At 37.7% G+C, this 23,656-nt stretch overlaps 1 protein-coding gene across 20 annotated transcripts in view; it reads left to right on the top strand.

Annotated features, from left to right (window-relative positions):
- ANO3 (anoctamin 3) overlaps positions 1–23,656 on the top strand; it is a 262,481-nt gene that overhangs the window by 141,161 nt on the left and 97,664 nt on the right. For 15 of the 20 annotated variants that reach the window (XM_083838211.1, XM_083838225.1, XM_083838216.1 and 12 more), the window contains 2 exons: positions 21,296–21,508; positions 22,474–22,545. In XM_083838211.1, coding sequence (XP_083694337.1) covers positions 21,296–21,508; positions 22,474–22,545 — 285 coding nt within the window. Of the gene's footprint in view, positions 1–764; positions 911–21,295; positions 21,509–22,473; positions 22,546–23,656 lie in introns of those variants that run through there. The other 5 variants (XM_083838227.1, XM_083838218.1, XM_083838217.1 and 2 more) reach the window with 3 other exon arrangements.

Here is a 23,656-nt window from a genome sequence, read left to right as displayed (position 1 = left end):
AAGCTATGAAAACCTTGTAAAATGAGCCATTGAAGGCTTGAAGTGTCTGTCTACTGGCTTAATCAACTAAGAACATGAAATTTATATTGGGCAGTATTACTAAAAACTAATTGTTTCAGGACATCCTTCTGGTTGTTGCATAGTCACAATTCCAGTAATACAAAGCAAATTACTCTGGGCGAAACTCCATCGGATAGAAAGGAACTGTGGGAGCAGCACTTCCACCATACAGACTGCATTGAGAGGGGAAGCGAACAGCAATGAACCTAAGTTGCCAGTGTAAAATTCAAATGGCTAATAAGGCAGCTAATGTAATACCAGTGGTCAGTAGGATTTAAAGGCATGAAGAAAGCATTAAAAAAAAAAACTATTACAAATGACATAAAGTGAATAAGATGCTGCCATAAGGGAAAGAGCCCTTATTTGTTACAGGCTGAGATCGTGAAGGGCTACACAAGGCAAAATAGTAAATATTTCTGTGTTTGGAATGAAGCAGAATACAAACATTGATGTGATGCTGTGCGAGGAATAGAAAGTTTAGCTTTTGTAACAACGGATGGTGTTCGCAAGCTGTTCAGAGACTTTACAAGCAGCCAGCTTGGATCATTTAGACTCAAGAATTTTGTCATGTGTCTAGGCAACGTGTGCGGATGCGCATTTGCTCTTCCTCTATACTCTAAACCAGTGGGATGCAAAACAGCTTCAGTCTGAAATCTAGACAGATACATTGTGGTTGTGCTGAGTCTCTGCCTTGCCTTTTGCAGTACTGAATGCTTTGGGGTACTTGTTAGGCTACCGACAGAAGGCACCACCTTTTCTGTCAGAGGCCAGCTGCCTGCGTCCGGCGGTGTTTAGCACGTCCCGATGTGCACGACCTGCAGACGGAGTTACCCAGGCTGCGGGTTTGGAGGTACGGCGCGTGGGTTTGGCAGTGGGGTCATGGGAAACGCTGTTTGGAGAGGGACTTAGTGAAAATAGCTGCGTTGGATGGGAAGAAAAAAACATTTGTGTGAGCAACAGAGGGTTTTAAATATGCAAATAAATGCTGGAATTATTTTTTGTTTCTGCATGACGAGCTGGGGAGCTGGGAGAGTACAACACTTGGAGTTACGTGGCATTAACTAGTTGCCTTGATTGAAACTAAGGTGTAATCTAGTTTTGTGCTTTCATGTTATTGTTTGAAATTTCTCCTGTATTTACAAGATGAATTTTCTACCTGGGTACTCGGATACGGTCTAGTTAATGAAGCATTCGTTATGGATGCCACTGGTGACAACTGGAGAGTGCTCTGCTCTGGCTGGGCGCACATCAAACCTGCTGGGAAGTGCTGCCTCTGGCTGTGTCGTACTTCGGGGATCAACATAACCTAACAGACAACAGGGAATTCAGGAACTTGAAAGTCAAAGGGGCTTAGAAAATGTGGTTTAAATATTTCGAAACTGTGGCTTCATACTGGATAAGGCCTTTAATAATGGGTAAGGCCATAGATCGGTCTACATTAATCAGCTCCCCTGCCTAAGCGCTTTTATGGGCTGGTCTGTACAAAGGTGATCAAGTCACTTTGTGTTCCAAGGGCTGTTGGCTTCCCCACTGCCCTCTGCCTGCACCTCCTTTGCACTCCACCTTTTGAAGCAACATTATCTTCTTTTCTGTTTTAGTGTTAAGGAATGGAAGATGAGTATTTTAAGTGTGTAGACAGCTATTTTGATATATTGTTCAAACGTATTTAGTCCTATACTAATGCAACTTAACAGGAATTTAAGGTCAGGAAAACCATGATGCAATAACATATATTGCAGTATCTTTCTATCTGCTTGGCATAATTAAAATAAGCGTAAGTAATACATACCATTGCATAGCATCAATCTGAAACACAGCCTTAGGAAAGAACTCTCCAACCACAATTTCTTAGATTTAATCTTTGCTGAACACTGATTTAGTGGATACCTGCCAGAATAGCAAAGCATATGTTCAAAAGCCTGGCAAGACTTGAAGAGCTTTGGCAATACTGTGCCACGCGTACCCTGTAGCTAATTCAGCAATGTGCTATTAAAAACAAACGGTATGCCTCAGTTTTCACTGATAAATTTTCCAAATATATAACTGATATTAGTCAAGTCTTCTGTAGATTCTTTAGTAAATAAAATTGATTAGTGAAAATGTGTACCTAGAATGTAGAAGAAAATCTTCTGACTGTAGGAATCAAAGTGCTTTGCACTTTGAGTCAAAAACCTATTTCTCTTCCTGAAGTGCCAAAGATTGTAACTTTTTATCCAGAATTTATAAAACTATTTTTGATTGTGAGCATTATGAAATGCCTGTGCTACTTAAATATCAGCAAACCAGTGTCCAAGCATAGTGTAGTATTAAAAAATAAAACCAGGAGTAGTCTAATAGCACTCTGTTTTACATGCTTGTGAAACCCAACATGACTGATCCTGTTGTGCAGGAGGGCTGTGTCATGGGTGTTAGTCGCTAGCTCAGAGAAGGGTGCCGTGCACTGATCTGTTTGTTTCCTGTTTTATCGCCTTTTTGTTTTATGGTATAGATGCTTGTCACAGCTCCCTAATACAGAGAACAAATTTCAAAACAAGAGGTATTATGACAGTGCTTAAGGGATCGTGTCTATTTTCTGTCTGTTGGATTGAGAGTGTGTGGCTGTTCTTTGCAAAGTGATGAAAAAGCTTCCACGTTTTGCCACTGGCTCGTATTTTAAGTCACTGCTGCAGTTGTACAGCCTTTCCTCCCTTCTCTGCGATGATAATCAAGCAGCTATCTTCATGTGCTCCTCAGGCTAATTGCCAGAGCGCTACCTTGCACGGCATGGTTGAAGTAAGAGAAAAGAAAGCTGTAGAGCTCCAACTATGAGCAGGAGCCATAAGTTCTTGCTTGTAGTGGTTTCTTGTCAGTGTTGAGACCTTGTCAGGAGCTCGAAGCTGTCTGCCTGTTTGCATTCCTTACAGTAGGCACAGCAAGTTCACCACGATGCTGGCTGCACAGCTCAGAAGTGCCTGGCTAGCTCTCTGGTCTCGTGGCTTGCTGGTAGAAATCCAGGTTATGCTACCCAGTCAGGGGCTTAAGGGACTTCATAAAGAAGGGTAGTGTCAATGGTTTTACTTTTTTTTTTTTTATTCCATTTCCAATGTAATTCAAGAGGCTCTCTGACTGATTTAATAGGTCTTTTTTTAAAAACCAAAGGTGGCTGAGACTTTGCCTAGATTCCAAACACTGGGAGAGTAATATGTATGTGGTGTATAAGACCAAATGGAGGTTGCAATCATTCAAACACATTTCTTTTAAAATTCTGATTCTAACCTAAAGGATTTTAATGAAATATGGAAGTACTGTATCCCCTAACCAGGTAATATTAATAAAAAGCATTTATAATACCTCATTTGTGTCTCATACATGACATATTTTATCAAATTTCTTCCAGAAACAATGTACCAGCAAAGTAGGAATTGCCAATGATTTAGTTCTGAGTGCCGTCTAATACCACATCTGTTTCAGATTTATCTTACTTTACTCAGGAGCGTGCTTGGCATACAAAGTACTCTTACCCAGCCATCAGGCAGCAGTCACTGCTTTAAATCTAAGCACATAAAAGTCTTCATAGGAGGGCACGTATAATCATTTGTACAGGTAGTAAGGAATCTGAACAGAATTGCTTCACTCCAAGCTGCAGGAAAATACGAAAGGAGAACAAGTTACGTAATAGCGGCTATAACTCAGAGTAAAGCAAAAGTCTCCTTAGGGATGATATTAATGTTTAAGAGAATAAGAACAGACTTTAAAGATACTATGGCAGAGTGCCAAATACCAGCTCCCATTGTCTTTCTCAAAAGCATGTGCCCACACAGCTGCAGATACTGACCTGTCTTGCAAACAAAACAACTTGAAAAATACATGCATAATTGATTTTAAAAGCCATCCACAATATATGTCCTTTCTTCATGGAAACAGAGATGTCAGAGAGTAAATGAGATAAAAGGATATATCCAGCCTTTCGAATTTAAACCAGGCGTTTCTCCATTTCTAGTATTCTGCTGAGCATACTCTCTCTATCAGCACAAGTAAAGCCAATATAATAGTACTGGAAATCACTGCGCTTGGAACTCACGAAGAAGAAGAAACAATCGCTTAAATGACTCTGTGTGTTGGCTTCACTTGTGATTGTGCTCTCTCCCAGTGGGAGAAATACCTATAATAATGTAGCCTTTACCCTCAGTGCTAATATCTGAAGACAGTTGTATGTTGAGACTTCCTCAGATTTTGATTTCTTTTTCCATGTCCTTTTCTTACCTCATACTAATGTGTTAATGTTGTCATGCCTTCAGTGTGCATTTGACTGAGCAGGCAGTGGTTTCAGACTGCAAACAACCAGTATCTGGCATCTTGCTTGTGATTTGCAGAAATACTCAGAAAATGAGCAGGACTCAAACTGTGAAAGGTCATCACTTTCTGAAGCACGTAAGTGTTCTTTTTTGTAGGAATTGATTTGGAATCTGTCTCGGTGGTCCACAGTATTGATTGAGTAGTCCACATATTCCAGAAAAATGCAGCCAACTTCTGGCAGAAGATTTTGGTTTCTGTCTCTGTGGGTTTTACTGGAATAGCCTGCTTCATCCAACATCATCTTTATTACTGTAGGCATCAATATTTCTCTCCTGTCACCATATTGAAAGCTCTGAGAGTACAGAAGTCATGCTCAAATGGACGCATAAATTTTGCACACCCATAAGTATTTTCCGGTAGACATTTATTGTCTCAGTCTGTGTCATTAAATGATTCACAGTCAAAGGGAACAGAAATATGGCTCACGGTGATGGCTTATGGACATTCTTGCTTTGGGAGAGTAAAAGTGTCTGCTGGAGGGTTAAGTCTCAGGAGAGTGAAAAATGGGAATGTGATCGCATCGCCATGGCTGCTTCATTACACAGCCAAGTGGCTTTAGTGGGACAGACGGTGAGCCAGGCAGCAAGTATCAGGTTTAGTACTGAATGTAGTGCTGGCATGCTGCAGTGGGTAAGCAGCCTTCAGCAGAGGGGCAGAACCTGCTTGAGCAGGGGTTCAGACCAGCCAACCTCCAGAGGTCCCTGCCAATGTCTTGGGTGATTCAGATGAGTGGCAATAGAGGCTTCTAAAAAAGATACAGCTGGTTTCACTTCAGATTGGGAAGGCAGGCTTAGATTTTCTTGGTGCAGGGTGACATAAGCATGCACGAATTAATAATCACCTATTTCTAAAATTGCTGGTATAGCTTTTAACGCAATTAAAAAGGGCAGCGCGAGTAAGAAAAGCATGGACAGATGAATAGTGAAAAAATCCAGCAGTTTTCTCTGTTTCTCAAATGGGAATTATGTTACTAAGCGTATGCTCTAGTCGTCTTTATCAGGTTTTACCTCTAAATATTTTATAAAGGATATTGCAGATTGCCTTTCTCCTGCATGGCACTTAAATTCTAAATTATCATATGATAAATTATTTGTTGTGCATCTAGGCTTGAAAACTACTAATTCCAATTAGAACTAAATTCAAACATCTTCTGTTAAGATAACAATCATAATTTCTGAAGACAAAATTGACAGCTTTAAGTGCATGTGCCTTCAATAACAACAACAACAAAAGAAGTAATACATAAGTGTGGGAGTAGGGTTGCAGTGTTTCAGTAGTGCTTCAGTGTCTACTGGAGCATCCTGACTGTTTTTCAAACCATGAGCTTAAGCCCACCTGTACGCAGAGAAGAACGGTATGGGGTGAGTGAAATTTAATACTGATTTTGGTGAGCGCACAACTGAATTCATGGTGACCTCTGTTTTTCCATAGTAAATACTTTTCAGTGTATATAGACTTTGAATCAGTTTTTCATAAAGGATGACCGCAATATTTCTCCATTTGTCAGGGATTGTCTATCAGGCTGGTGAAAACCATGCAAGAAACCTAGTTTTTCTTATCCTGAACCCTTATCTTACTCATCCCCCAATGAATAATGGGTAATATAATTTCATCTTAAATGCTCATTTAAAATATTGAGTGATTGCAATACTGAGTGCTTTAGTTCTCCCTTAACAGATTTGGATCAATTTTCTTTAATTGAGTTTATTCTTGATATACTTGAGAAATTTTATTTCACCAAATAAATCATGATGATTCCTAGTCTTTGCTCTGTATGTTTTGCGTATTTTTATTAAGTATTCATTACTGTGACAGTATTTAGAGGCATTTTGAAAAGCACATAACCATATAAATGCATATTATAAGTCTGCATAAAGAGCTTTTAAACCATTAGTGCCACTGTTGTAGATAAGTACTTGGGGATTCTTATATCCAGGGATTATTTGACTGCTTCACATGATGAGCTATTAAATCCTCATGTGAAATTTAGTACAGTTTTTTTGGTGATTACAGGTTAGCTTATCATTGAGTTTAGCAGCGGACTCGTTTGTCATCTTTGAAAGTAGATGAGAACTGGTAAGTTAAGCAATCGGGAAGACTGGCTGATCCTCAGCTGTGGAAGCACACAACAAAATTGAAAACACCCCGCGCCACCCCTGAAACTTCCATCTTACGTTAGATTTTGTCTAGAAGATTGGTCCACAGCTTGCTTCCAAAAGAGTTAAAGCCTGTAGCACGTTTTTTGTCGTGGAGATAAAGCCTGTGAGGCTGTGAAATCCTAATGGAACTATTGTAAAAACTAGGCCATCTGAAGGAAAGACTTCTGCTTGTACCAACCTTTAAAAGCACCGTGTAAGCACATCTTCAGTTTCTCCACTCTTTTATATTTCTCCAAGCGTATCAACTAACGTCCTTTTTGTAGTTTGGGTACCGGAGGCTGGAGAAGAACTTTCCCGAATCATCTGTTGAAGGCAACTTTAAAATAATATATTGATTTTAGATTAAAAAGCCAGGTAAAAGGAAACTAGAAGATGCGATTTCAGTGTGTTAAATGCAACTAAGGCTTAACACCAGGTGCAGTCTTAAGATCTTACAAAAGTTGATAGGGAACTCGCTACGAACATAAATTGTAAATAGCTGAAACTTTTCATATTGTATTTAATATAATGCTATGTTAACTCTTACTTATTCATTTATTCCTGGAACCATTAAGAAATGCCAGAAGGTAAGTGGGTTCTGCGGCCTCCGTTGCAGGTATCGGATGGCACATCCTGCCACGTTTAATCAGCTCTCTTGCAGTTGACTGGAAGAAGAACCTGCAAACTCAGTGGAGCGTCATCCAAATGCTCCTGGATGATGCTCAAGTGTGAGGCACTGCCAGCACACCTAGGCAGACAAGCCTAAAGCAGCTTCACTTTGGGTTTGAGTTCACAGGGGACCTGTTAACAGCCGCAGTCAGGAAATGCCGTCGTTCTATCACAGCACAGGGCTGGAAGGGTCCCCAGGAGATCACTAGAATATTCCTCATCCATAAGTTGTGATTACTTTATTATTTCTGATATATTATTTCAACCTATTCTAAACAAGAATGATTAAAAAGCGGGGGGAGGGGGGGGGGGTTAAAAAAAAAAATGCACTCTTTTAGGGCTAGTAATCTTTCCTGTTAAGAAGTTTTTCCTAGTATGGAACTTGGTTTTCTTGTGACTTAAGCTAACTACTCTTTTCCCTAAGCATTGCGAACAGGGAGAACAATTGATGGCTCTCTTAAATGCATAAGCTTATGCGCTTGAAGACTATTACCGTGTCTTTCGTCTGTTAACTAAACAACCCCAGTTTGTTCAATACTTCTTCTCTGGTCATGTGTGCTCACTCTAATTCCATCTCATATCCTGCTTTGTAGACTAAGTGATCCATTTTTCCTTTCTGAAAAGAAATGCTAAGTATTTCAATGAGTTCGTAGTGTCATACATTATTAATGAGAAAGCCTGTACATATATATGTTTGACCTTTGTTCAGAGTAGTGGCCGACTGCTTTTGAATCCAAGCAATGACAGTTTTGCATAGTCTCTGAAATTAGAATTGCATAAAAAGTATAATCGAAATCTTTACAAAATCAGGATAAGAGGATATACAGTATGCTTCCCTTACATCCACAAGACCTGTTATTCTATTTTAGAAATAAAAACAGGGCAGGGTGATATGACTTGTCCCTGAGATATACGTACTGGCATCCACTTGACTTTCTGGGTTCCTTCTGGTCAGCGGTGTGCAACCGACCATCCACAGATCCTTGCAATCTGAAGAGGTTAGGAAAAATAATGTAAGCAAGCTCTCTCAGAGAATTATATTCTTTTTGTGATCAGTGTTTGTATTTCTGGTAATTCCAAAGGTTTTTAACCAGAATTCCTTTTTCAGTGTGTTTCACTACAGTCATATGTCTTTGTTTTTTGTTTTGTTTTGTTTTTTGTTTTTCCCCCCTCTTCTCCTCCCACCACCCACCCCACTCCACCTCCAGTAATCTTCCTGGACTCCAGCAGTGTGCTTTTAGTTGCTTATCAGAGTTCCCTCATGCGTGTGTCAATAAAGCTGGACAAAAAGACCAGGCTAGAGCATGTCTGATTTAGTAGTGTACAAGGTTAAAAAGGTGGAGGGTAGAATGGATGAAGTACATAACTGTGGAATAAACTATTTAATATATACTAGAGATTTTCAGGAGTTTATGCTTTGACCAAATGTGGGTGTATTTTTTTTTCCACACTTTAAAAGCAAGGCTCTTGCAAATTCATATATCCCCTTCCTAAAGCATGTGGGCAAGATATCAATTCAGTGAAAATGTCAGAAGAATTCTTTTTAACATTAGCAAATATGTTTTTCCCAACACTTTTGAAACAGATAAAGCATTTTTTTGGTTGCATCACTCCCCCTCCCCCCAAATGTTGTCAAAATGGATGCACTTAGTCAAAATTGTATGAAACTTCAAAATGTAAAGTGTTGGTTGTCAATCTATAGGAGTTTTTAGGCATTAATTTTATTGGTGCCTTTTGTAATTTGTCTCGGGTAGGTATATTTTCCCCAAATTTTCTAACACCATTACTGTTACTTAGTGCAAGCCAGGAGAGGAACATCTACATAACAAAGAGAGGAGGACGAGAAGATTCACATCAGAAGCAAAATTCTTCCTTCTGCTATTTCCAGTAGCACAACTCGCACCAGAGTTGTCTTTGCTTTCTGCAACACGGAGAGCTGCGGGCATGTGGGTAGTGTGGGATGATCTGGCACCATATCAAGAAACAGTTTGCGCCCTTAAAGGTCCACTTGTTGTCACAATAAAGCTTAGATTTTTGGAGGGGCCTATAAGGTCCTGTTCAGTATAGAATACCTATCCAAACTGCGGTATATGAATAACACATTTAAAATCTGTTTGCGTTTTGTTACATGTAATCATGTCGGTGAGCATCTTTTGGTTTATGTAACTAGATGCTGACCCTAAAGTCCTCACTAATGTGTTTGCATCATAACTGCACACCTGGTTGTGCAGCAAAGAGTATAGGCACATTTAGTTCCCACAATTTCACAATGTTTATAAGTGAACAGTGCTGTGATTAAATGGAATCACATCTCGGAGCTGTTCACTGGGTTGTATTCTGTGAGCAGTGCTCCTGCCACTATCTTCATATTTTCGGACACGTGAGGAGAAATAGATAAGGTACAGCAGCTCCTTCCTGGTGACAAATTATTAGGCTGACGCATCCTATAGAAAACACATATACCCTTTCATCTGCATGGCTAGTATAAACAACAAATCAGTGTTAAGGTGCTAGATGAGCTCATTATCTTTCTCTCTTATCCGACAGATGAAAAAAAATAAAAATTAAGAGAAATGTGCTTTAGAATAGTAACAGGGTAACTTACAGACAGGAGTGGAAAAGTGTGAGCTCTGTGATTGTATTGGCGTAGTGTTCAAATGAGAAGTTTTTAGTTTTAATGTCTTTAAAAAATAACGTGTCGTTCTTCATGTTTACCAGGTTAACCTTTTGTTCAAGAATACCGACTTATTTTATTGTCTCTTAAAAAATCTATTTAAATCATGTGTTTATTTGGAATATGATTTAAATTGTAATTCGATTTAAGAATGTCGTAGTAATTCTCTTGCAACAAGAAAAGTGACTGTGAAATTATGTAGCACAGGTTCTGTCAAACCTAGGAACTTTTAGATTGATTATTTATATTTTACTTCATATGTCTTCTGTAAAATGTTGCTTTGAGATTAGGGATTTTTTCAGTCATAAGGATTGACAGGAAGATCCATTGCATGAGTTCTGCTGGAACTTGCACAAATGGCTCCCTTGGAGAAGGAAGGAAGGCAGCTAGACCTGTCCAAATTATTTCCTCAGTACTGTTTGCTTTATGTTGCTTTTTTAAAATGAAAACAAAAATCAACCTACCAAACAAAAAACCACCTCAATCTAAACAGAATATTAAAGCTATTAGATGTTTGTTTCTTGTTTTTTTTTTTTCAAATATCTCATCTTAGTTTATTTTGATACTGATCTTTAGGTTATATGTGTATTTTTGACCATTTCTTGCCCCTTTATTGTGAGACCTACCTAGACAAAAGTAGCAATTTTTCTCTCTCTCTTTTTTTTTTTTTTTTTTTTACATTACAGAATCATAGAATCATCTAGTCTAGGTTGGAAGAGACCTCCAAGATCACTGAGTCCAACTTCTGACCTAATACTAACAAGTCCTCCACTAAACCATATCACTAAGCTCTACATCTAAACATCTTTTGAAGACCTCCAGGGGTGGTGACTCAACCACTTCCCTGGGCAGCCTATTCCAATGCCTAACAACCCTTTCGGTAAAGAAGTTCTTCCTAATATCCAACCTAAACCTCCCCTGGTGCAACTTTAGCCTATTCCCCCTCGTCCTGTCACCAGGCATGTGGGAGAACAGACTAATCCCTACCTTGCTACGGCCTCCTTTAAGGTACCTGTAGAGTGTGATAAGGTCGCCGCTGAGCCTCCTCTTCTCCAGGCTGAACAATCCCAGCTCCCTCAGCCGCTCCTCGTAAGACTTGTTCTCCAGACCCCTCACCAGCCTCGTCGCCCTTCTCTGGACACACATGAGCACCTCCATGTCCTTCTTGTAGCGAGGGGCCCAAAACTGAACACAGTACTCGAGGTGCGGCCTCACCAGAGCCAAGTACAGGGGGACAATCACCTCCCTAGCCCTGCTGGCCACACTGCTTCTTATGCAAGCCAGGATGCTGTTGGCCTTCTTGGCCACCTGGGCACACTGCTGGCTCATATTCAGCTGCCTATCAACCAGTACTCCCAGGTCCTTCTCTGCCAGGCAGCTTTCCAACCACTCATCTCCCATCCAGTAGCACTGCTTGGGGTTGTTGTGCCCCAGGTGCAGGACCCAGCACTTGGCCTTGTTGAACTTCATACAGCTCGCCTCAGCCCATCATTAATTACACCTATTAAGATTTAGTGCTGTCTTATACCAAATCTCATCTTTTACTATTTACAGCCATTGGAGTTGCATGTATACTTGCATCTAGAAATAGTTTATTTCATACTCCAGGGCTTTGTCTTGCATGCTGTGTATTCTGTAACCTGCCTGGCCGTAAGAAACTACTTGCAGCTTTTGAAGTGCCTGTTACAGAACTGCTTGCTTACTTCCGCAAAAGGCCCATTCATTCTGCACTACACAAAAAAGTCTATTTCTAGCACTGTGCAATGCTTTTGACTTCTGCTATGTTGTCCATCCATGCAAAACTGTCAATTACCATCTGCATTGATCTCTTTTCATCTTAATATTATTGACAAATGTGAAAATGTCCAGAGAGCTTTTTTTTTTTTTACTACTATTATTATTACTTGACAAAATGTTAAACTTTCTTTTATTTACTCATTAAAGTTCACCATATTTGTATTTTTTCCATAGTCTCTTTGGTTACACCATTCCATCTGCCAAACATATACTAATCCTCCTCAACAATATTTGGATTTTTCTCTGAGAACACTAGTTTTATGGTTGCTCTTCAATATAGTCACGTTTAATCCAAAGCAGAATATTATTCCAAAACAAATCTCTTTTGTTTATTGGCACAAATTCAGGTTTTTGTTTCGTTTCATTGCAGCAGTTTAATTGCAAGCCTCAGTCAAGTCATCATTCAGAGTACCTTCCAACTGCCTGGAATTCTCAACTGTAATTTTGCAGGCATTACTTTGTCGACAGAATATAATCCATGTACTTGCAGGTTTCTTTGAATTTGAATTGAATGTGATGTGTAATTAACCGGCCATTCCTACTTTGGGGTCGATTTCTGGAATTTAAATGCAAATTCATGTAATCTGCAAGATGATGTTGCACACTTCTCTTAAAGAACTAAATTCCAGAGAGATTTGTGCCAAAGTCTGAGGAATACCAGGGTATTGCTATACTGACTAAGCAACTCATTTTAACTCAGAGTTGCTCTGCACACCACATCGTCCTTTTTACCACAGGCAGATCTCACATAGGTTTGATACATTGTTTTGCAAAGAATATGCAGAAAGCTGAGCAAAACCAGCAGTTATAGTGTGCATTAGGTCTTAAGACCCTGTTTCTGTCTTGCTGACTTCTCATCTGACCGCCCATGACAGAACACAGGTGTTCAAAAAGGACATGTCACAGTCAACCTTGCCCGTAAAGGAGCTGGCTGCTACAGACCTTTCATCTCGTAAGGTGAAAAGGAAGTGGAGCCATTTGGGATACAGTGAGAGAAAGCACCAACTTCCTGACTTTTATTCCTTTTGGGGCTCTTTGCTTCTGTTGTTATTTTTCCTTTGTTTGGCTAGCACATACATATTATTTGGAAAAAAAAAAAAACTGGACTCAAACCCCTTGATACCTATTAATTTTATGCTTGGTGCATTTAAGCAATATCTTGCTCTATTAAAAGGCAATAATGCACTTTCTTCCTTTTCCTTAACCTCATTATGTTCTTGCTAAATCAACGCAATTGTAGCAGTTCTGGTCTCCTGAGGATTCTCTGAGAAAGCCTTTTCAGAAGAATTTCAAGACTGAGGCCTGTGGAATAGCCTACTTTGAGATGAATATTCTCAAGATTTACTGTTGTTTTTCGGGGGGAAGAGAAAATACAATATTTTGTTTCATTTCTAATGTTTTCTGGCAGAAGTGTTTGTTACAGCGTTGGAGATATTCCAGACTAGTTAGCAGCCTGCTGAAGCCTTTTAATTCCCGTGTTCAGTTAAGCACAAAAATATTTTGTTTTATTTTCATGGGAAGTGTTATTGATGACTCAGGCACCCATTTCATTCCGTTGAAATTAATGTTTAAGTGACATAAGACCAGATATTCTTGGAGATAGGCTTTATAGAAGGTACTGTATAAAGCTTTGGAATGATGTCATTATTTAAATTATTTTTGTCCTTTTTTTTTCCTTTGATTTTGGCTCTCCAAAAAAAAACCAACTAATACCTTTTTCATTAAAAATAATATATAGGTGGTCTAAACCAGTTCTCAGATATACAGAAGGAATGGATTTGGGGCCTGTATTACGTAATCAAGAATATAAGGGGAAGAAGTAAGGTGTGAAGATCTGGGGGAAAAAAAAAAAAAGGCATTTTTCTAAAGTAAGCTGAATATTATTGATTCTGAATGAGGTAATGCAGTTTTTCTTAAATGGGAACACTACTAGTTTTTTTTTTGTGTGGCTATCCAGACCATACAGGGGCCTAAAAGTCTTCAAATAAGAGCCAGAGGGGCCTACACATGGTGTTTTATAATAGAATCCTGCATTTTTTGCCAATTCCATGAACATAAGGTACAAAGGGATGCTTACAGATTTCATGAAATAAATTGTTATTTCAAAAAAAAGCGTTCTAATGGTGTTTTATTACAGTGACCCTTAAGTACTGGCACTTCATTGGTTGGTATTGGCTGCTTCTATAAATCTTGCAATCTGGGACAACTTCTATACATTTCTTAGATAAAATCATACATGAAAACGTGGCTATACTTTTTTGTCTCTCATCCTGTGAGTTAATTATGTATTTTTTATCAAGCTGTTTAAAGTAGTAGACCTCCTTTTAATTTTCAGTTGATTGTTACGTTATAGGAATTATCCTAATAGACACCATGTGGGATCAAGGTTAGGCATCTGCTAAATTTAGGAGAGGTTTGTGCAGATGTAGGTAATTTGTTGATTCTGGTGCTAAATTTCCTGCTGCTCCATAAGGAAATAGGTCTTTGCTTCATAGGCCTGAGTGCATGAGGTATATAGAATGGAAGAAACATAATTTCCTATTCTTTGTGATCATGTGGTAGATCTGTGTGTGTTTTGTTGGATTTTTTGTTTGTTTTACTCTCCATTCGGTATAATTAGGACAAAAATAAGGCCGTGTCTGTTTAAATAGAGTTTACAATCAAAGCTATAGAAACAGAGAATATTGTTCCCAAAAGTAACTTAAATGGGAGGAACATCTTAAACCTAGGTTCTTTAAAACCTGCAGTGTTGTTGCATTATTGGTTTGCTTCTGTTGGCACAAAGGCGACGTGTCTGGGTGGAGATGGTTTCGTTAGAGACTAAAAAGAGTTCCATATTGATAGGGATATTAAATGCAAGCCCAAGCCCAAATAGCAGACTTAGTAATAGTAAAACAGTTATTGGCTAGGTTTCTTTCCCAGCAGAGTCCTCTAGGGATCATTTTTAACCATACTTGCTATATTTAGTAGTGAACTGGAAGTTTACTTAAAATCATTGCTGCAGTAGTGTGCAGAGGTCATGAGGACTGAAGCACTAAATTGAGTACCGGCCAACAATAAGCATTTCACTACAGAAGTTGGAGGCTTTTCCTGGGAAACAGTGTCTTGGATTTATATTTTTGCAAGTGGCAGCTATTTACAACAGATCATCACTGTCCATGGAAGACCTATAGCCAGGAGGGCTAGTATGACTTCGGAGCCCTTGCGTTTGCCGCTGTTACAGTGGTGTTGGAAAGCTGTGTGCTGTTCTACTGCCAAATCAAGAAAGAAACACAAAATGTTGATAAGGTTCCATTAGTCCTTCATTATAGTTTTATACTGTAGTTGTATGTAATAGCTCATCAAAAAAAAAAAAAAGATAAAAAATTGGATCTAATGTGAAAATCTATGGCTACTTGAAAAAGTAAAGTAATAGCTTTCTGCTTCTTAATCTATTAGATAAAGCACTATAAAATCAAAGTTTAGAAACTGAAGCATAACAAAACTTTATTACTGGAAAGACATCTGGAGGAAATCCAGTTCACCACTGAAAACCACTATAGCACAAATCAGTATTTTGAAATAACCACTAACTAAACTTTTTCTTTTTTTTTTTTGAAGTCTTATTTTTTATATTGTACTGAAGATCATTTAGATGATCCCACCAGTTCATGCCTTTCCCATTTCTGAAGGTTATTTCTCACATGTAACTGGGGAAAAGAAAACCTAGCACAAGTATGGCATTTACAGTTTACTTATTCATTTTTGTTCCTCTTTTCACAATATTTGTAACTGGGAAAAAAATCATGGTATTAAATGGAAACAATCTTAAAAGGCATGATTGATGATATCATTAAACCTCTGATTATTTCATAAACACCTTCATAAATCAATTTTATTTGTGGTGTGGGATGAAAATGAAAAATACCCTAACAATGAGTTATCATTCAGGATGTATTTATTAGTTAGCCTAGGAGTTACATTTGCCCAGTGGCTACGTTTGAACGTTTAATAGAAATAATATTGACCTATTCATTTCATAATGGAAAAGACAGTTAAAGGCAATCTGGAAAAATACCTTTAGAAAATTGGGATTCATAAGCTTGCTTGATGCACTGATAGTATAAAAGAGAAATAAGATTTATCTTTGAAGGCTATTTTCTGCCTGGTTACTGTGTGTCTTATTTTTCTTCTCTTCACAAGGAAAGGGTTGGCTAATTTTCTCTAGTTTTGTTCAGGCTTTTTAGTTGGGTTTACCATATAATAAGAATACTTGACATCAGTTTGTTTTTCTGTAAGAACATAAATGAGCTCTGATGTTCTCCAGTTTGGTTCTACCTTTTTTATGAAAAAGGAAAATGGGTAAATTTCTTAGTCAATTATAGTTCTAATGTATGAAACTGAATAATACCCTTTGTATTTCCTGAGATCTTACAAATAAATGAGAAAACTAGTATCTGGTGGTACTGAAATAGTTTATTGTTTCTTCATTATTAGGTATCTTTCGATCATAATTTCCCAGAATTTTATAAAGAAATTATCATACATTGTTTTCTTTTGGAGATCACTGTTGCCAACCAGACTAAACTTGTTCTTTAGGAATAAGTACCTGTTATATCCATTGATTATCGAAGCCTAAATTTTATAGTGCTCTTCAGACTGGAGCTGTTTTCTACTTCATACTCTAGAAATATGTTTTCACATAAAATTTAAATGTCATGAAAATCATTGCAACTTCTCTTTGTGTTGTATTTCATTAGAGAGCCTAATTATGGTGACACTGACAGAAACATTTGAAATTTCTGTTTCTCAGTCTGTTTAATGTGTTTTGTAAATGACACTTCATTATTTCATTTTAATTAGACTGGTGTGGTATGTGAAGCCAAAGGATTTACATAGTTGGTTTTCTTCCTTTTTTTGCTTTGTTTTTACAATTAAGAGGGCATTTTTGTCAAGAAAAACTTATGATGACGTGAATTGTTGGTAAGACCTGTATGTTGTTGATATTGATTGTGGACGTTATTATATATTGCATCTCTAAAGTTGATGCTATTGATTTGGCTTTTATAGCAGTTAGTCCTGCTTCAAACTAAATTTTATGCTGGATTAATAGGCAATAGTTATTAGGCTATTCTTTTTGAAATTATCACCGATCCGGTCTTGCTAAGTGTGCTTCTGTCATTAGGCTGACAGTGCGTATGTGCTACCCGTAAAACTTTCCTCATATAAAATGCAGAGCAAATGAAATGCAAATAAATTTTTTGTTACCTCTTAGTAGAAACAATTAGCTGTATTTCGCAGAATAAGGCTTAGGAGAATTTTTCCTTTATGTTTTTAATGGCCAAATCCAGAAGGCATCTGAGAGCTGGCTTTATTTAGCATTTATCAAGATGGGCATAATGTTGAGTGTGCATTAAATTGTGCGTACTGGTTTAACGATCAGAAAAGCTCATCACACTCTAGCTCCATCCTTCCTGCCTGCTCTGCCAGGAAGCTATGAGATGTAGTACAGCTGGCTATTCTGGCTTTGAGCCATGCGGGGATTTGCCTACATATCAGGAATCCCCTCCTTTCCCGCAGAAAAAAAAAAACTCTCTCTTACACCATAAACTTTAACCACCTTTTTCTCCTATGTGAGAAATTTCTGTACTCATGCTGCGCTCATTTCCATATTCATGCTAAGTGCAGGGGGAATATTTTATAGGAAAAGATAAAATGAATGCAGTTTGAATAGAAAAACAAATGAATTTTTTTCAGGTCATGGTCTTGCATGCCTGAAAGCTGTCTAAACCATGTGTTTCAACCATTTCGTTGCAATGCTAATATTGCTACAATACAAATGATTGTCATCTTTACCACGTTCGAAAACTTTTGCACAGGTCATAAACATTTCCTCCCATGAAATCCCATTTCCCTTAAATTTGGCAAGTGGTTACTTGTCTTTTATTGCAGTTCCAAATATCCTTGACTGAGCAAGTGAAGTATTGTAAAGTTGCAGTTGAAAAGGTCCAGATTCCAGAAAAACAAAACAAAACAACAAAAACTTACGGCAAAGAGAGGAAGAGAGTTTCAGTAAATCAGTTTAGTGACCCAGTTTATGATGGTAGCCACAAGTTGTTTGTGTGCCAGAGCTGAATAAGCATTGGCGTGCAATAGCAAATGCCACCAAAACTAGCAGGTCACGGATCTGGACTGTGATGCTTTACCAGAGAAGAGAATGGAATAAATGGTTAAATTTGAATCATGGAGGCAGATCATACTGCTGTGTGCAAACGTGCAGTGAGGTTATTTTCTTTATCCTCTCATGTGACTCATTCTCTCTAAGCAGAAGCAGCATTGTATGTATTAAGGAATCAGCTTGAAATGATGTGGAAGAATACGAAGTAAGAGAGAGCAAAAGGAAGTAATTTTCATTTAAATTGAGGCAGTGCCTCATAAAAGAATTGTACTTTTTAAAATGTGTATCACTTAAACTGTTGTCAAAATTGAATGACTGGTGTGTTATTTGCATTACCTTAAATTTCTTTGGTAATAAAATGATTCATCATGCTACATACAGTGATTCCAATAAGAATGCAAAAAAACGTTTTTTTGCCAACATGAATAATTATACATTAGGGTCCATGATTTCTGTCGGTATGTGGCTGCTGAAGAAACTGATCAGTACCCAGAACAATTACAAAATACATCTCTTTATATATTATTTGGTAGTATTCATTGCTCTAACTTGCAAGTAGCCTGGCAGCCACTGTCTGGTGTTGCTCTGTCTGACCAGGACAGGGTGGGGGCTATAGCCCAGTGCCACCGCGCACTCTGTTGGCACTGAGCCTTCACTTCAGAGTCATTAAAAGCAGAGCCCTTTCTGCTCATAGCTATTTAAGAATGCGTGGCACCTTCCGAGGCAGGAAGACCAAGAGCAGTTACACTGTGTGGCAGATCTGGAAGAACTGTCCTCAGTGGACTGATGAAGTTCTGCGTTTCCTGGTGAAGCGATGCTTAGGCTGGTGCAAAGCATGGTCAGTGAGCTCAGGGAGGTTTTGAAATGAAAGGCTCTTTTAAGCCTTTAGCCAATGTAGATAAACACTGGAACTATCCTGCTAATCAAAGGACCTTCATTATGGACTCCCATTTGAGCTTCAGAGAAGAGACATCCTTGCTGAGTGTGACGTGCTTCTTCGAGTGGCACAGATTTTGTTGAGGACAATTCCTCAGAATTTCATGGCACTCCAAGCAACAGATAGGTTTAGATTGCGTGGTGGGTTTGTTGTTGTTGTTGTTGTTTTTTGATTTAGTTGTTTACATAGCACAAATGGAGAGAGGTAAAATACAGTACTAAGAGACTAGGATTTTTAAGGAAGTGCTACAGTGTAAATTATGCACTCAAGCAGAGAAGTAATGTCGTAAAGTGGACTCTCTTCGTTAATTGTCTGAGGATCTTTGACACTGTGTACAGCAATCACAGAAGATCTGTTGATTTTATACAGATAGGGGGCCTTAGCATTCTTCATAAGCAAGCCATAAGACTATCCAATGCAGAGGTAAATTGTACATTTTAAATTACTGCTTGAGAAAATGCTTGACTTGTCATGTCTTCTGAAAACATATATGGCTTTCTTGTTTTTTTGGACAACACCGAGAATCAGTTTCACATCAAAAAGGATGGAAACATGAATGCTAAATAAAACAGCGTGCTAAGTTTAGTCAAAAGCAATGTTTTGGGAGGACCCAGTAGGTTAATGAACATATGTGACTTGTAATATTCATCTTAAGATTTCATGTCCACTCAGAAATGCATGAGACAAGAAAGTCATGTCACCAACAAATAGTGGTATATTAGTTTTTCATTTTAATCATTTTCCTTGCTATTTTTTAATTCTTTGTTATATTGCTTTTAATAGGTACTGAAGCACAGAATCTTAAGCTTGGTTTTCTTTTTGAGACAAACTAATTTGCATTTGATACAGAAAAATGAATTGTGAGTTTTCATTAAGACTTTCTAGTGTCAATATTTCCATAGGAAGAGCAGTTCTCAAAGAAGCTCGTTTCCTGTAGCTAGCATTTCATTTCAAATGCCTTCAAAAAGACAAATAAAATATTAAACTTAAATGTCTGTTTCACTTGCAAGAAACAAAACAAAGGCAATCTAGTCAGTAAAGCAAGTTACTATATTTTCTGACACACACTATTGCATGAAATGCCTGCTATTCAGTGAGTGTGTGTATTTAATTGCCATTAAATTATTTCATGTCTGCGTTTCTGCAGTGTAATTGAAGTAATATGAGAAATTTTCAAAGTGCTCGATCTATTAAGGAAAGAATAATTCTTTCATGGTATCTTGATGTCTAAATCTGAAGTTATAAGACTAATAATGCCAACATAGATGATGATAATGCTTTCTTTTAGTGTGTGTTGAACAATTCTGTACTGTGACCATGACTGGGGATGTTCTGATGTTGGACTAAGGTGGACTCTGAGCATCCTGGCAAAGAACTTTTTATGCAGAGAAGCCGTAAATTGTGTCTTGTCTTCCCCTTATTTCTTGCGAATATAATATAATCGATTGTACTTTTCTTAGACAAGTGCACTTGGATTGTTTACCGTTCCCCTCAATCTCTAGAAAAAATATGAATTTTAGATATTATTACTACATTATTGCAATTTAGTGTTAACAAGCTTTACAATTTTTATAAAGTCTTTCAGGATTAAATGAGTTAAAAATATTTTGCAGATGTTCAAATGGCTGGTAACAATCTTAATGTCTGATACTTTAAGCGTAAGTCTAGGAAATGTAGATGATCTCTTGTTTGTGGACAGGAAATATAAGCAATTATAGTATTGCTTGTTATGTCCCCAACATGGAGATACAATTAGAGAACTTGCTAATTATTAAAAATTTGTGAGATGTATTTTGGAAACAGGGAGTTGAGATGTTAGAATAGGGCAAACTCAGAACAGGGATTGATATTTGCATCATTTTTAGATGATTCACTGAAAGCATTGATCTGCAATTCACATTTTTTCATTTAAATTAACAATCTGCTCTTTCGGGTGTTCTCATTGGTTTTACACAATTGACTAGTGTCAATGAATGACCTGAACCTGAAGCTAGGCAACACATATGAAAGCCCATGATTGTGCATGCATCTCAAAAGAAAAAAACTAGAATTAGCTAATAGATTTGTCATAACTCAGAAGCATTTTAGGTATATTTCAAAGAAGAAGCTGGTCATGAATCCTTTGGGAAGTTCATGAACATTTTTTGCTTGTATGTCTTTTTTTTGTGTGTGTGTGTGTGTCTTTGAGTATTTTTATTCATGAAATTTTGGTAGACAAATCATTGTAACGGGGTTAACACTGGGTACTGTCATTTGCTTCCTAATGACTGGATAACATATGTACCATGGAAGTACAAGATTAAGAATATTGTCAATGTGAATCCTTGGTTTTTGATGGAAGAGTAGGTGAAGAATTCCTGGATTCTCTTTTCAGCTCAGCATTCTTCTTCAAATTTGAAATATTTTAAACATTTTTTGTTTAGTCGGAGAGTTGCTTATTAAGTGGATGAAAAAACTTGAATTTTCAAAATAAGCAGTCTGTCTTCGTTGTTGCTTAATACAGCTTCCTTTTCTTTTGGCTTTTCCAGGTATGAATACCAGCAAGAGTGAGACGGTGAAAGAACATCCCTTACAACCCTCTAGAAGATCGCTGCCATGCTTAGCTCAGAGCCAAACTCATCCTCAGAGTCTGAGCAAGCATTCTTCATTTCTGCAGCCAAATCGTGTGCAGCCACAGCCTCGGCCTCAGCCCCTAAGTGCAGGGACATCTACAGCTACAGTGGATGTAGTGTCAGAACGAGGTAAGAGGCTGTCTCTCAGCAGCTTCTTCCAACACTGGGTGTGGAAGGGATCTTTGGGAACATTATTCATAGTCCTGTGATACCTTAGATCAGTTTTTTAGCATCTTCCATTAAATTACGGAGGCATCTGATAAGCTTTGATATGTTTGGGTATGTACAGTTTGTTGAAGAGACAGTGACAGAGTTGTATGCAACGGCTAGAAGAACCTTGGTGCTGAGTTCTTGAGTGTAATCCCTATAATGTTTGAAGTGAGGCTTAAAAAAATTTTGCTTATTTGTCTAAATTGCAAGTTATTTGTGCTCGCTGAAAATAAGACAAGGAACTGCTCACATATGCTGTGAAACAGCATGAAAGTTTCAGTAATCTGTCCTAGGAGAGAGAGGAAAAAAAAAAATACCGGGCTTTCTGTACTAAAAGTCTTTAAGTATGAACATGTTGGAGCAGACTTCTTCATTCGCTGTCACGATGCAGGGAAGAGTGCTATGAAGAGAATGAGAGAAGGGAGAAAATATCTATGAATTTTAGCTTGTATTTGGCACAGGCTCTACTTTTATTTTATGATCGCTATTTTAATAGATAAGCGTGCCTTAACAGAGAGACTAGTCTAGCTGGAGATTTCAGTCATTGTGTATGTACCCTATTGCCAGCTATTGCCAAACACTGTTGTCAAATCTGTGTGAACCTGTATAGATTGAATTGGCTGGTTTCTGCAGCTAAATTTTGGAAAGTCCTTCCTTAATGTCGATAGGCACTAAATGTTACTCTAGTAAGTTATTTTACCAAGTTAAACTTTTCTCTGGAAGAGTGAAAGTCTTCAGTAAAGTGATTGTTTTTTCTTCTGCCAGCGGAAAGTACTTATCAACACTTGAGCGTATTTCTTATGTTTTGAGTCACTGATGGCTTTAAAAAGCATATCTTGCCTTCATACATGTGTATGATGATATGACTATTGCTTTTATTCCAGCTAAAGTGATGGAGACTTTGGAAAACAACTTGATCAAGCTGTCTAATACAGAATACAATGATCCATTTTTAGGTAAGTTTATGTCTGAACTCAAGTAATAACAAATTGCCGATGCTTCCATTACACTTGTGGTATTTCTGTGTGGAAGAGCAATACTTATCCTGAACTGCCAGGTTGTTTTGAAATGGGAGAATAAATGTGACTAATGAAATGTGTGCTATCATAGATATTTTAAGGGAGACATTTCAGAAAGTTTCGTAATACTTTCTCAATTTTTAGACAAACAGTAAATAGCGATTAAAGAGACATGTATTTTTTCATACATTTAATGTAACCTGTTTCCATAACAGTCCTTCATAATACAACCACTTTGAAGCATACATTACAAATTCATTTGAAATTGTGGGGTTTTCTCCTATTATTATTATTCCTGTATATTACTTTGTTCAGGATTGCCATGGTTGCAGTTGTTGTGTTGTTTTTGCTCTACATATTCACAAACAAAGTATCTGGCAAAAAAAAAAAAAAGGTTACACAGAAAAATAGCTGTAATTGGGGCATATTTGTACCTGCACTTATGCTATTCAGATGCTTAAAGCCAAAGAAAGTAGAAAAGCCTTAAAATAATGTCATCCTTGCAATGTCAGAGACTATATACACACAAAAGGAATAACTTGTAGGTTCCAAAACTATTTTTTAAATTCCCTGTCTATATATCCCCCATTAGAAGTACATAAAGATTTTGCTGTACCTTGCATAACTACTGTGAAAGCTCTTTTTGTTCAGAGTCAGTGTAGCATCCAACTAAAAATGGTATCTTCATGCTGAAGGAAAGAGATTTGCTTTTAGAAAGCTATTTCTGCTTAGCTCTCACTTGTTTTTGTATTGATTTTTCTTGCTTCCTAAAATATATGATAGAGAAAAAACTCTTCAAAGTCTCCTAAAGCAGTGACTACTGGAAATGTGAGTGAACCTGATAGTTCCTCCAAAACAAAGTAAAAATGTTTCAAAATTGTGACAGAGTCCAAAAACTTGGCATGAAGATTGTGTTAGAAAACCACACGTCTCAGTTAGGTTCCTGTTGAAGTTAGTGCTGTCCCTCAGTGTAATTGGTTTCATTGGGTAGGCAAGTATGGGTATGAGAAGTTTACACTGTTACTCTTAGTTTCTTTTTTTTTTTTAA

The sequence above is a fragment of the Anser anser genome (assembly GCF_964211835.1).
Source record: "Anser anser genome assembly, chromosome: 5".
NCBI lineage: Eukaryota > Metazoa > Chordata > Aves > Anseriformes > Anatidae > Anser > Anser anser.
Note: the sequence above shows the minus strand (reverse complement) of the source record. Positions and strands in the feature narration are given on the sequence as shown.